This window comes from Balaenoptera musculus, chromosome 19, assembly GCF_009873245.2.
Source record: "Balaenoptera musculus isolate JJ_BM4_2016_0621 chromosome 19, mBalMus1.pri.v3, whole genome shotgun sequence".
NCBI classification, from domain to species: Eukaryota; Metazoa; Chordata; class Mammalia; order Artiodactyla; family Balaenopteridae; genus Balaenoptera; species Balaenoptera musculus.
The window spans coordinates 48,146,844-48,159,925 of NC_045803.1; the positions used below are offsets into that span (position 1 = coordinate 48,146,844).

The 13,082-nt window shown below is 37.1% G+C and overlaps 1 protein-coding gene across 2 annotated transcripts in view; it reads left to right on the forward strand.

The window, feature by feature from the left end:
- ZFP1 (ZFP1 zinc finger protein) overlaps positions 1 to 13,082 on the forward strand; it is a 62,489-nt gene that overhangs the window by 24,946 nt on the left and 24,461 nt on the right. For both annotated transcript variants that reach the window (XM_036834483.1, XM_036834482.1), the window contains exon 2: positions 4,946 to 5,004. In XM_036834483.1, coding sequence (XP_036690378.1) covers positions 4,990 to 5,004 — 15 coding nt within the window. In that variant the 5' untranslated portion in view covers positions 4,946 to 4,989. The remainder of the gene's footprint in view (positions 1 to 4,945; positions 5,005 to 13,082) is intronic.

The following is a 13,082-nucleotide window of genomic DNA, read 5'->3' on the forward strand; positions in this document are numbered from 1 at the left end:
TACTGTAGGCCTTCTCATTTGTTCCTCTTTCATTTTTCCCCCTTGCCAGCACTTTATAAGTTTTTTCATAAAATATTTGCATTTTTATTAACTTTATTCTTATGTAATTTATTGCTATTGAAGATGGAATTTTTTTCCCATTATTTCATCTTTTTTCTCTTGAGTTTGTTGATATTTCCCACTTTTCTTATTTTGTGTATTTGGGATTGCTCCTTTTTCTCCTTAATTAACGTAGCTAATGTTTATCAATTTTTATTGTGAAAGAATAACTTTTTAATGTCTGTAGCATCTGTAGTAACATCTCCTCGATTATTCTTGACATTGGTTTTTTGTTTTTTTTTTTGGCTGCGTTGGGTCTTCGTTGCTGTGTGCGGGCTTTCTCCAGTTGCCGCGAGCGGGGGCTACTCTTCGTTGCGGTGCACAGGCCTCTCATTGCAGCGGCCCCCCTTGTTGTGGAGACTGGCTCCAGGTGCGCGGGCCTCAGCAGCTGTGGCACACGGGCTCAGCAGTCATGGCTCGCGGGCTCTAGAGCGCAGGCTCAGCAGTTGTGGCTCACGGGCCCAGTTGCTCTGCGGCATGTGGGATCTTCCTGGACCAGGGCTCGAACCCGTGTCCCCTGCATTGGCAGGCGGATTCCTAACCACTGCGCCACCAGGGAAGTCCCTTGACATTGGTTTTAATGCTATAAATGTCCTCTAAATACTGCTTTAGCTGCACCCCTCAAATTCTGGTATGTTTTGTTTTCATTTCCATTCAATTCTGTGTTTTGTTTTTTTTAAACTTCCCTTGTGACTTCCTTTTTCACCCATTGGTTATTTAGAAATTTGTTATTTAATTTCCAAACATTAGGGGATTTTCTACATCTCTTTCTATTATTGATTTCTAGTTTAATTCTGTTTTGGTCAAAGAATATACTTTGTTGTGTATTTCAGTTCTTTAAAACTTGAGATTTGTTTCATGGCTAAGGAAATGATCTACCTTGGGGATTTTTAAAAAATATTTATTTGGCTGTGCCGAGTCTTCATTGCTGCATGCAGGATCTTTTTAGTTGCGGCATGTGGGCTCTTTCTCGTGCCGTGCAGGGTCTAGTTCCCTGACCAGGAATTGAACCTGGGCTCCCTGCATTGGGAGTGTGGAGCCTTAACCACTGGACCACCAGGGAAGTCCCTGGGAATGTTTTTTATGTACTTTAATGACTATTGTGCTGTGTTGGTGGTAGAGTTTTCTGTCAATACTAAATGGGTCAGGGTGGTTGATAGTGTGGTTGAGTTCTTCTGTATCCTTACTGGTTTTTTATCTACCTCTGTTGTCACCTACTGAGAAAAGGATATTGAAGTCTCGAGCTATAATTGTGGTTTATCTATTTATTCTTTCAGTTTTATCAACTTTTGCTTCTTGTATTTTGAAGTTCTTTTGTGCATATACATTTAGGATTGTTATGTGTTCTGGTGATTTGATACATTTATCATGTGTCATTTATCACAGAGACATGTAATATCACACTTTATCCCTGGTAATATTTCTTATTAAGTCTACTTAGCTTGATATTAATTAGTCCAACTTTCTTTTGATTAGTGTGTGCAAGGAGTATCATTTTTTATTTTTTATTTCTTCTTCTTATTTTGGCTGTGCCTTGTGGCATGCAGGATCTTAGTTCCCCAACCAGGGATCAAACCTGTGCCCCCTGCATTGGAAGCATGGAGTCTTAACCCCTGGACTGCCAGGGAAGTCCCAAGGAATATCTTTTTTTATCCTTTTACTTTTGATCTAGCTATTATTGAAAATTAAGTTAACAATCAAGAAGGAAGAGAATTTTATTTGAGCCAACCTGAGGATTGTAACCCAGGAGACAGACTCTAAGAAGCTCTGAGAACTGTCCTGCCTGTTAGAAGTTGAAGGCATAGTCATATACATTTTTTGAGACAAAGGATCATACATCAAAATGACATACTGACATAAAGTTCACCAATATACAGTAGTCCAGGTAAGCACATACAAAGCAAGCAGCAAGTCATCATGACACCCTTACAGGGTTGAGAAAGAATGTTAATCTTTTAAGAAGTTACATTGCTAGCATCAGAAGAAAGAAAAAAAGATCTTTATGGTTGAGTAGGCATTCCCATCTTTGAGGAGGTCTGGTTAATGTGTAATGTGGCTGGACGTTGCACACTAAACAGAGAGGGAGGAGGCCCAAAGGACAGAATTTTATGTTTAAATTTCTTGTTCTGCCTTAAAATTTTATTTTGTCACTATGTTTTTATATTTAAAACACATTGCTTTTATTTATTTTTAAAATTTTTATTTATTTTTGGCTGTGTTGGGTCTTCATTGCTGCGTGCGGGCTTTCTCTAGTTGCAGCAAGCAAGGGCTACTCTTCATTGCAGTGTGTGGCCTTCTCATTGCGGTGGCTTCTCTTGTTGCAGAGCACGGGCTCTAGGCATGTGGGCTTCAGTAGTTGTGGCATGTGGGCTCAGTAGTTGTGGTGCGTGGACTCTAGAGCACAGGCTCAGTAGTTGTGGCACACGGGCTTAGTTGCTCCGGGACGTGTGGGATCTTCCCGGACCAGGGATCGAACCTGTGTCCCCTGCAGTGGCAGGCAGATTCTTACTGTGCCACCAGGGAAGTCCCAAACACATTGCTTTTAGACAGCATGTAGTTTGGTCTTTTTTATCCAGTTTGGCAACCTTTGTCATTTAATTGGTGTGTTTGTGCAATGAATTATTGACATGGTTGGGTTAAAATCTACCATCTTGCTAGTTTTTTTCTACTTGGCCCATCTGGTCTTTGTTCCTATTTTCCTCTTTTTCTGACTGCTTTTGGATTTAGTGGTAGTTTTTCATGATTCCATATTTTTCTCCACTATTTGGTTATTGTTTATACCTCTTTAAATTTTTTTGTGGTTGCCCTAAGGTTTAAATAAACTTTTTGAGTGAGTCACAGTGAACCTTTAAATATAGTCTACTGCTTTGTGTGTAATGTAAGATCCTTAAAACAACATACTGCCATCAACAATTTCATCATCTCATCTATGTGCTATTATCGTCATATATTTTACTTTTACATATGCTATAAGTTCACAAAACTTTTCTACTCTTTTTGCTTTAGACAGTCAAGTATCTTTTAGATTGATTAAAAGTAAGAAGAAAATGTCTTTTATATTTCTCTTCATTTTAACCATTCCCAGAGATCTTTATTTCTTTGTGTAGATCCACATTTCTGTCTGTTATCATATTCCTTCTACCTGAAGAACTTCTTTAAATATTTCTTGTAGTACAGGTCTACTGGTAATGAATTTTCTGTTTTTGTTTGTTTGAAAAGGTTTTTATTTTCACTTTTATTTTTTGAAAGATGTATTTGCTGGGTATAGAATACTGGATTGGTAGTTTTTTTTTTTCTTTTTTAAAGCACTTTAAAGATGTCACTGCATTGTCTTCCAGCTTGTATAGTTTCTGATGAGAAATTCTCTGTGATTCTTTAGTTCAGTTCCAGATCACTGCAATAAAGCAAGTCACATGAATATTTTGGTTTCTCAGTGCATGTAAAATTCATGTTTACCTTATACTGCAGTCTGTTAAGTGTGCAATATCATTGTCTAAAAAACAATGTGCATACCTTAATTTAAAAGTACTTTATTACTAAAAAATGCTGACCATCATCTGACAATGCAGAGTTACCACAAACCTTCAATTTGTTTTTTAAAAAAAAAGGCAATCTATGACGAGCAATAAAATGAGGTATGTCTGTATGTAACGTGTCAGGTTTTTTTTCTGGCTGCTTTCGAGAATTTCTCTCTAACTTTGGTTTCCATTGGTTTGAATATGGTATGTCCAGGTGTGTCCATTTTATTTTGTTTTTTGATATTTATGCTTTTTGGATAAATTATCTTGAGTTTCTTGGATCTGTGGTTTGATATCATTCATTATTTTTGGAAAATCCTTGGTCATTATGTCGTCAATACTTCTTCTGTCCCATTTTCTCTTCTTTTGGGATCCCAATACATTTTTTTAAAGATTTATTATTTATTTATTTTATTTTATTTATTTTTGGCTACGTCAGGTCTTAGTTGCAGCATGCGGGATCTTTCGTTGCGGCACGCGGGCACTTCGTTGCAGCACATGGGCTTCTCTCTAGTTGTGGCATGTGGGTTTTTCTCCCTCTAGTTGTGGTGCGTGGGCTGTGTAGTTTGCGGCATGCGGGCTCTCTAGTTGAGGCTCGTGAGCTCAGTAGTTGTGTTGCAAGGGCTTAATTGCCCCGCGGCATGTGGGATCTTAGCTCCCCAACCAGGGATCAAACCCGCGTTCCCTGCATTGGGAGGCAGATTCTTTACTACTGGACCACCAGGAAAGTCCCTGGGATCCCAATACATTTTTGTTAGGCCATTTGATATTGTATTACAGCCCTTGGATTCTCTGTCCTTTTTTTTCCCCCTTGGCTTTCTCTTTGTGTCTCAGTTTGGGTAATTTCTTTTGACCTATCTTCAGATTTACTGAAAATTTCCTCAACTCTGTTGTAGTACCTATTGAAGGTATTCTTTCAACTCTGTTACTGTGCTTTTCTTAGCATTTCCATTTTTTTCTTGAAGTTTCCATCTCTTGAAATTCTCTGTTCATTCATTTTGTAAATCTTTTCCTTTAAAGCTTTAATATATGAATCATAGTTTTAAATTCCCTGTCCGATAATTTAATCAGTTATGGTTTCTTTTGACTGTTTTGTCAGTTGATAGTGGGTTGTCTTAGTCTTACCTTTTCGGATATTTCATAGTGTTTGATTGAAAGTGAGTGCTGCCAGCATGATCCTTTTTGCCCCTTCTGAACAGGCAAAAGGACTAGCTCAGGAGGTGGTATTTTCTCAGGTGATGTGTAAGGATTTCCAAACAAGTCATTTTAGAAGTTCTGAGGCAGGTCAGATCTTTAATAACAATATCTTTCTTTTTCCTCTATTTCAGTTCTGCCTTCATAGTTCTCTGCCTTTACCCAAAAGCTGCAGAAAATGAACAAATCCCAGGTGAGTTGTTTGTTTTTTCCCAATTTTATTTTTCTGTACATTTGAGGAAGTTTATAAGGACCTAGAAAATGAAATGGAAAGGTATGAATGAGTAAAACTCAGGAAAACATAGTAAGAATAATATATACCAGCAGCCAAAAAGTAAATCAAGTTAATTAAGTGTCTTGCATTGATTATGAATACCATTTCCTTGGTTCTCTAGTATTAGGTCTGAATAAATTTTATGGACCTTCATATAGATGGTGTTTTGAACAGCATCCCCAGAAAAAAAAATTAAACAGGTTATTATTTTGTCTTTGGTTATTTCATATAGCATTCTTCAGGGTACTATAGTGTGTATTTTATTTTTCTGGTCAGATTAGCATGATGCTAGAGAACTCACTAAATATCCAGATGTGTATTTAAATTCTCCCCCTAACTTCCATGAGTTCCATTGTCATTACTTTCTTGAATGGCATTGCAGAATGTATTTGTACATATTTACACAAGTATAAGTACAGGTTATTATAAGATAGCATATTAATCATACTGTTCTGTTTATATGTGTTTTTTTTTACTTTTAATGAATAGACTTAATTTTTTAGAGCAGTTTTGGGCTTATGGAAAATTTAAGTGAAAAGTACAGAGTTTCCATATACTCCTTTTCTCCCTCTGCACAGTTTCCCCTGTTACTAACGTCTTGCATTAATGTGGTATACCTGTTACAGTTGATGAGCCAATATTGATACTTTAAGTAAAGTCCATTGTTTACACTAGGATTTGCTTTTGGTGTTCTGCATTCTGTGCATTTTGACAAATACATAATGACGTGTATCCACCATTATCGTATCTTACAGAATAGTTTCACTGCCCACAAAATCCCCTGTGCTCCATCTATTCATCCCTCCCCCCCTTTCCTTGAGCACCTGGAAACCACTGATTTTTTTTTTTTTAACGGTCTCCCTAGTTTTGCCTTTTCTAGAACATCATACAGTTGGAATCAGTCAGTATGTAGCCTTTTCAAATTGGTTTCTTTCACTTAGTAATACACATTTAAAGTTCCTCCATGTCTTTTCATGGCTTGATAGCTCATTTCTTTTTATCACTGAATAATATTCCATTGTCTGGATGTACTACCATTTATTTACCCATTCAGCAATTGAAGGACATCTTGGTTGCTTCCAAGTTTTGACAATTATGAATTAAGCTACTATAAACATCTCTGTGCAGTGTTTTGTGTGGATATAAGTTAATCATTTGGGTAAATGCTAAGGAACACAAATGCCAGTGTGTACAGCAAGAATATGTGTAGTTTTGTGAGAAACTGCCATACTGTCTGCCAGAGTAGCTGTAATATTTGCATTCCCACCAGCAGTGAGTGAGAGTTCCTGTTGCTCCACATCCTCGTCAGCATTTGGTGTTGTCAATGTTGTGAACTTTGGCCACTTTTTTAAAAAATTATTTTATATTCATTTATTTATTATTTATTTATTTATTTAGGCTGCGCCGGGTCTTAGTTGTGACATGCAGGCTTCTTAGTTGCGGCATGCATGCGGGATCTAGTTCCCCAACTGGGGATCAAACCTGGGCCCCCTGCATTGTGAGTGTGGAGTCTTACCCACTGGACCACCAGGGAAGTCCCGAACTTTGGCCACTTTAATAGGCGTTTAACAGTGTTTTATTGTTGTTGTAATTTAGAATTCTCTGATGATATGACATGATGTTGAGTATCTTTACATGTGTTTATTTGCCACCTGTATATCTTCTTTAGTGAGGTGTCTGTTAAGGTTTTTGGCCCTTTTTTAAAATTTATTTTATTGAAGTATAGTTGATTTACAATATTGTGTTAATTTCTGCTGTACAGCAGAGTAATTCAGTTATATATACATTGTTTTTTTTTTTTTTTTTTTAATACATTGTTTTTTTAAAATATTCTTTTCCATTATGGTTTATCATAGGATATTGAATACAGTTTCCTGTGCTCTACAGTAGGACCTTGTTGTTTATATAATAGCTTACATCTGCTAACCCCAACCTTCCACTCCATCTCTCCCCCAACCCGTGATTCTGTTTCTGTTTCACAGAAAGGTTCATTTGTGTCATATCTTAGATTCCACATATAAGTGATATCATATGATACTTGTCTTTCTCTGTTTGAGTTATTTCACTTAGTATGATAATCTCTAGGTCCATCCATGTTGCTGCAAATGGCATTTTTTCGTTCTTTTTTATGGCTGAATAGTATTCCATTGTATATATGTACCATATCTTTATCCATTCCTCTGTCGATGGACATTTAGGTTGCTTCCGTGTCTTAGCTATTGTGAATAGTGCTGCTGTGAACATAGAGGTGCATGTATCTTTTTGAATTATAGTTTTGTCTGCTGATATATGCCCAGGAGTGGGATTGCTGGATCATATGGTATTTCTATTTTTAGTTTTCTTTTTTTTTTTTTTAAGATTTATTGATTGATTGATTGATTGCTATGTTGGGTCTTCATTTCTGTGCTAGGGCTTTCTCTAGTTGCAGCAAGCGGGGGCCACTCCTCATCACGGTGTGCGGGCCTCTCACTATCGTGGCCTCTCTTCTTGCGGAGCACAGGCTCCAGATGTGCAGGCTCAGTAGTTGTGGCTCATAGGCCTAGTTGCTCCGCGGCATGTGGGATCTTCCCAGACCAGGGCTCAAACCTGTGTCCCCTGCATTAGCAGGCAGATTCTCAACCACTGCACCACCAGGGAAGCCCCTATTTTTAGTTTTCTGAGGGACCTCCATACTGTTTTCCATACTGGCTGCACTTTGGCCCATTTTTAAATCAGGTTGTTTGTTTTCATATTGTTGAGTTTTGAGAGTTCTTTATATATTTCGGATATCAATCCTTTATCAGGTATGTGTGTTGCAAAGATGTCTTTGTCTTTTCATTCTCTTGATTATGTGTGTTTTTATCACTCAATAACATATTTTTAAATTCTTTCCATATCAGAGCATAGAGTTTCCTCATTTTTTTCTGATTTTTTTTATTGTGTAATGTAATATGTATACAGATGAGTGTATAAAGCATTATAATACTCTTTATACATGTTATAACATGTATAAAAATATGTATACATTAAAGAATAATAATAAATGGGCACTCACATTAAGAAATAGAACATTATCTGTTCTTTTTAAAAAATATTTATTTATTTATTTGGTTGCGCTGGGCCTTAGTTGCGGGCTCCTTAGTTGTAGCAGGTGGGCTCCTTAGTTGCGGCTCACCAGCTCCTTAGTTGCGGCATGCATGTGGGATTTAGTTCCCTGACCAGGGATCGAACCCGGGCCCCCTGCATATTGGAAGAGTGAAGTCTTAACCACTGCGCCACCAGGGAAGTCCCTATCTGTTCTTTATGATACATTCTCTGATTGAATCCTGCTAGTAGGTAGCCACTATCTTGACACTTTCGTTATTTATTCCCTTGCTTTCCTCGAAGATTTTACCATGTATGTATATATCCCTAATCAATACAAAATTCAGTTTTGAAAAACTATAACTGCGATTTATATTGCATAATTTTTTGTCTGATTGGTAGAGGTTTTTTTTTCTTTTTCTAGATGTATACAGTCTAAAAGATGTCCTTTTATGTACCCATGTTTCCTTTATCAAGACTTAAGATTTTTATCATTGTTTTTTCAAGATATATTAGCCAGTGTTAGCTATAGAGAGGTGAAACCACTCGTGCATTGTTTGTGGTAGTAAAAAATGGTACAGACTTACTGGGGAGCAATGTGGCAAAACTTATCAAGCAAGCACAAATCTAATTGTGTGTAGAAATTCTGCTACTATTGGATAAAGGCTCCTAGGAGATGAGCTGAATAGAATCTCTGAGTCATAGTCTGGCTTCAGTTTTTCTGAGAGTTTACAAAAATCTCATTTGGAGAAGTCATTGGCAAAGTCATGAAAAACATAGGAAAACATAGGGCTCACATGGTTGGACCATCTGGCAGGGTCAGAGTGTGAATCAGGTATTGAATGTCTGACAAGAATATAATTAGAGTGAGTGGGCTGCTCAGTGTTCTCTGCTTCTTAGCTCACTAGTCAATGGCCAACTCTCAGGAGTAGATCAAAGCAGAGTACTTCTGTGAGATGAAATGAGTGTCCTCATGTGATCCAAGGCAGCCTGGTGTGGAGGGGAGAGATAGATGTCATCAGGACTTGTTCAAGACAAGTCAAACCAGAGTTAAACCAACCCCAACAGATAAGAAGCTGGGCCAGGATCACCAAGGTATTCTGCCCTCAGGTTAACAAGGTGATACAATATCACTAGGCATCTTATGACAGCCCTCAGAATACCTGCTTTTGAATCACACTATTCCAATCTGTATGACAAACAATTTAGTATTGATGGAGAATCACTACCATCCTGCAGTCTCCTTCAAACTCCTCCTAGGGATTTCCTTCACCTTTCCTATTGATCTTTTGTTTGCCTTTTCCCCTGTCTTTGTCTTTTTTGAATTACTATTTTATTGGAGTAGATTCTTCAGTAGCTTCTTGAGAAAGGGTATGTGAGAAATATATTTTTTTAAACTTTGCTTTTCTGAAAATGTCTTCATTCTGATCTGATACTTGGTTGATAGATAATATGAAGATGGATTTGTCCATTCTTAACTTTAGTTCTGTCAGTTTTTGCTTGATGTAATTTGAAGCTGTATTGAGTTCTTGTACCTTTATTGAGTGCATGCACACTTACGATTTTTCTATCTTCCAGATGGATTTACTGTTCTATCATTTTGGGATGTCCCTCTTTATCTCTGGTCATATCCCTTGTCTGATTTAAATATAGCCATACCTACCTTTTTTTTTTTTTAATTTTTATTTTATATTGGAGTATATTTGACTTACAATGTTGTGTTAGTTTCAGGTGTACAGCAAATTGATTTAGTTAAACATACATATATCTATTCTTTTTCAGATTCTATTCCCATATAGGTTATTAGAGTACCCTGTGCTATACAGTAGATCCTTGTTGATTATCTTTTTTTTTTTTAATTTATTTATTTATTTTTCTATTTTGGTTGTGCCAGGTCTTAGTTGCGGCATGCAGGATCTTCGTTGCGGCACACAGGATCTTTAGTTGCGGCACGCGGACTTCTTAGTTGTAGCATGCATGTGGGATCTAGTTCCCTGACCAGGGATCGAACCCAGGCCCCCTGCATTGGGAGCGTGGAGTCTTACCCACTGGACCACCAGGGAAGTCCCTGATTATCTACTTTATTTTATTTTGTTTACTTTTTAAAAATACATCCTTATTGGAGTATAAGTGCTTCACAATACCGTGTTAGTTTCTGTTGTACAACGAAGTTTATCTGCCATATGCATACATATATCCCCATATCCCCTCCCTCTTGAGCCTCCCTCCCACCCTCCCTATCCCACCCCTCTAGGTCGTCACACAGCACTGAGCTGATCTCCCTGTGCTATGCGGCTGCTTCCCAGTAGCTATCTGTTTCACATCTGGTAGTGTATATATGTTGATGCTGCTCTCATTTCGCCCTAGCTTCCCTCTCCCCTCCCCGTGTCCTCAACTCCATTCTCTGTGTCTATATTTATTCCTGCCCTGCCACTAGGTTCATCAGTACCATTTTTTTATTTTAGATTCCATATATATGCGTTAGCATATGGTATTTGTTTTTCTTTTTCTGACTTACTTCACTCTGTATGACAGACTCTAGGTCTATCCACCTCACTACAAGTAACTCAATTTCGTTTCTTTTTATGGCTGAGTAATATTCCATTGTGTATATGTACCACATCCTCTTTATCCATTCATTTGTTGATGGACATTTAGGTTGCTTCCATGTCCTGGCTAATGTAAATAGTGCTGCAGTAAACATTGTGGTACAAGTCTCTTTTTGAATTATGGTTTTCTCAGGGTATATACCCTGTAGTGCGATAGCTGGGTCATATGGTTGTTCAATTTTTAGTTTTTGAAGGAACTCCATACTCTTCTCCCTAGTAGTTGTATCAATTTACATTCTCACGAACAGTGCAGCAGGGTTCCCTTTTCACCACACCCTTTCCAGCATTTACTGTGTCTAGATTTTTTGATAATGGCCATTCTGACCGGTGTGAGGTGATACCTCATTGTAGTTTTAATTGCATTTCTCTAATAATTAGTGATGTTGACCATCTTTTCATGTGCCTCTTGGCCATCTCTATGTCTTCTTTGGTGAAATGTCTATTTAGCTCTTCTGCCCCTTTTTTAATTGGGTTGTTTGTTTTTTGATATTGAGCTGCATGAGCGGTTTGTATATTTTAGAGATTAATCCTCTGTCTATTGTTTCACTTGCAGATATTTTCTCCCATTCTGAAGGTTGTCTTTCATCTTGTTTATGGTTTTCTTTGCTGTGCAAAAGGCTTTAAGTTTAATTAGGCCTCATTTGTTTATTTTTGTTTTTATTTGTATTACTCCAGGAGGTGGGTCAAAAAAGATCTTGCTGTGGTTTATGTCAAAAAGTGTTTTTCCTATGTTTTTCTCTAAGAGTTTTATAGTGTCTGGTCTTACATTTAGGTCTTTAATCCATTTTGAGTTTATTTTTGTGTATGGTGTTAGGTAGTGTTCTAATTTCATTCTTTTACATGTAGCTGTCCAGTTTTCCCAGCACCACTTATTGAAGGGGCTGTCTTTTCTCCATTGTATGTTTTTGCCTCCTTTGTCATAAATTAGGTGACTATATGTGAGTGGGTTTATCGCTGGGCATTCTATCCTGTACCATTGATCTATATTTCTGTTTTTGTGCCAGTACCATACTGTCTTGATTACTATAGCTTTGTAGTATAGTTTGAAGTTGGGGAGCCTGATTCCTCCAGCTCCGTTTTTCTTTCTCAAGATTGCTTTAGCTATTCAGGGTCTTTTGTGTTTCCATACGAATTGTAAGATTTTTTGTTCTAATTCTGTGAAGAATGTCATTGGTAGTTTGATAGGGATTGCATTGAATCTGTAGATTGCTTTGGGTAGTGTAGTCATTTTCACAATATTGATTCTTCCAATCCAAGAACATGGTATATTTCTCCATCTGTTTATGTCATCTTTGGTTTCTTTCATCAGTGTTTTACAGTTTTCAAAGTACAAGTCTTTCACCTCCTTAGACAGGTTTATCACTAGGTATTTTATTCTTTTTGTTGCAGTGGTAAAAGGGAGTTTTTCCTTAATTTCTTTTTCTGATTTTTCAATGTTAGTGTATAGGAATGCCAGAGAATTCTGTGCATTAATTTTGTATCCTTACCAAATTCATTGATTAGTTCTAGTAATTTTCTGGTAGCATCTTTAGGATTTCCTGTGTATAGTATCATGTCATCTGCAAACAGTGACAGTTTTACTTTTTCTTTTCCAATTTGTATTCCTTTTATTTCTTCTTCTTCTCTGATTGCCGTGGCTATGACTTCCAAAACTATGTTGAATAAGAGTGGTGAGAGCGGACATCCTTGTCTTGTTCCTGATCTTAGTGGAAATGCTTTCAGTTTTTCACATTGAGTATGATGTTTGCTGTGGGTTTGTCATATATGGCTCTTATTATGTTGAGGTAGGTTTGCTCTCTGCCCATTTTCTGGAGAGTTTTTATTATAAATGGGTGTTGAATTTTGTGAAAAGCTTTTTCTGCATCTATTGAGATGATACTATGGTTTTTATTCCTTAATTTGTTAGTATGGCATATCATATTGATTGATTTCTGTATATTGTAGAATCCTTGCATCCCTGGGATAAAACCCATTTGATCATGGTGTATGATCCTTTTAATATGTTGTTGGATTCTGTTTGCTAGTGTTTTCTTCAGGATTTTTGCATCTATGTTCATCAGTGATATTGGTCTATAGTTTTCTTTTTTTTGTGATACCTTTTTCTGGTTTTGATATCAGTGTAAAGGTGGCTTTGTAGAATGAATTTGGGAGTGTTCTTCCCTCTGCAATTTTTTGGAAGAGTATGAGAAGGATTGGTGTTAGCTCTTCTCTAAATGTTTGATAGAAATCGTCTGTGAAGCCATCTGGTCCTGGACTTTTGTTTGTTGGAAATTTTTAAATTATGGTTTCAATTTCATTACTTGTGGTAGGTTTGTGTATATTTTC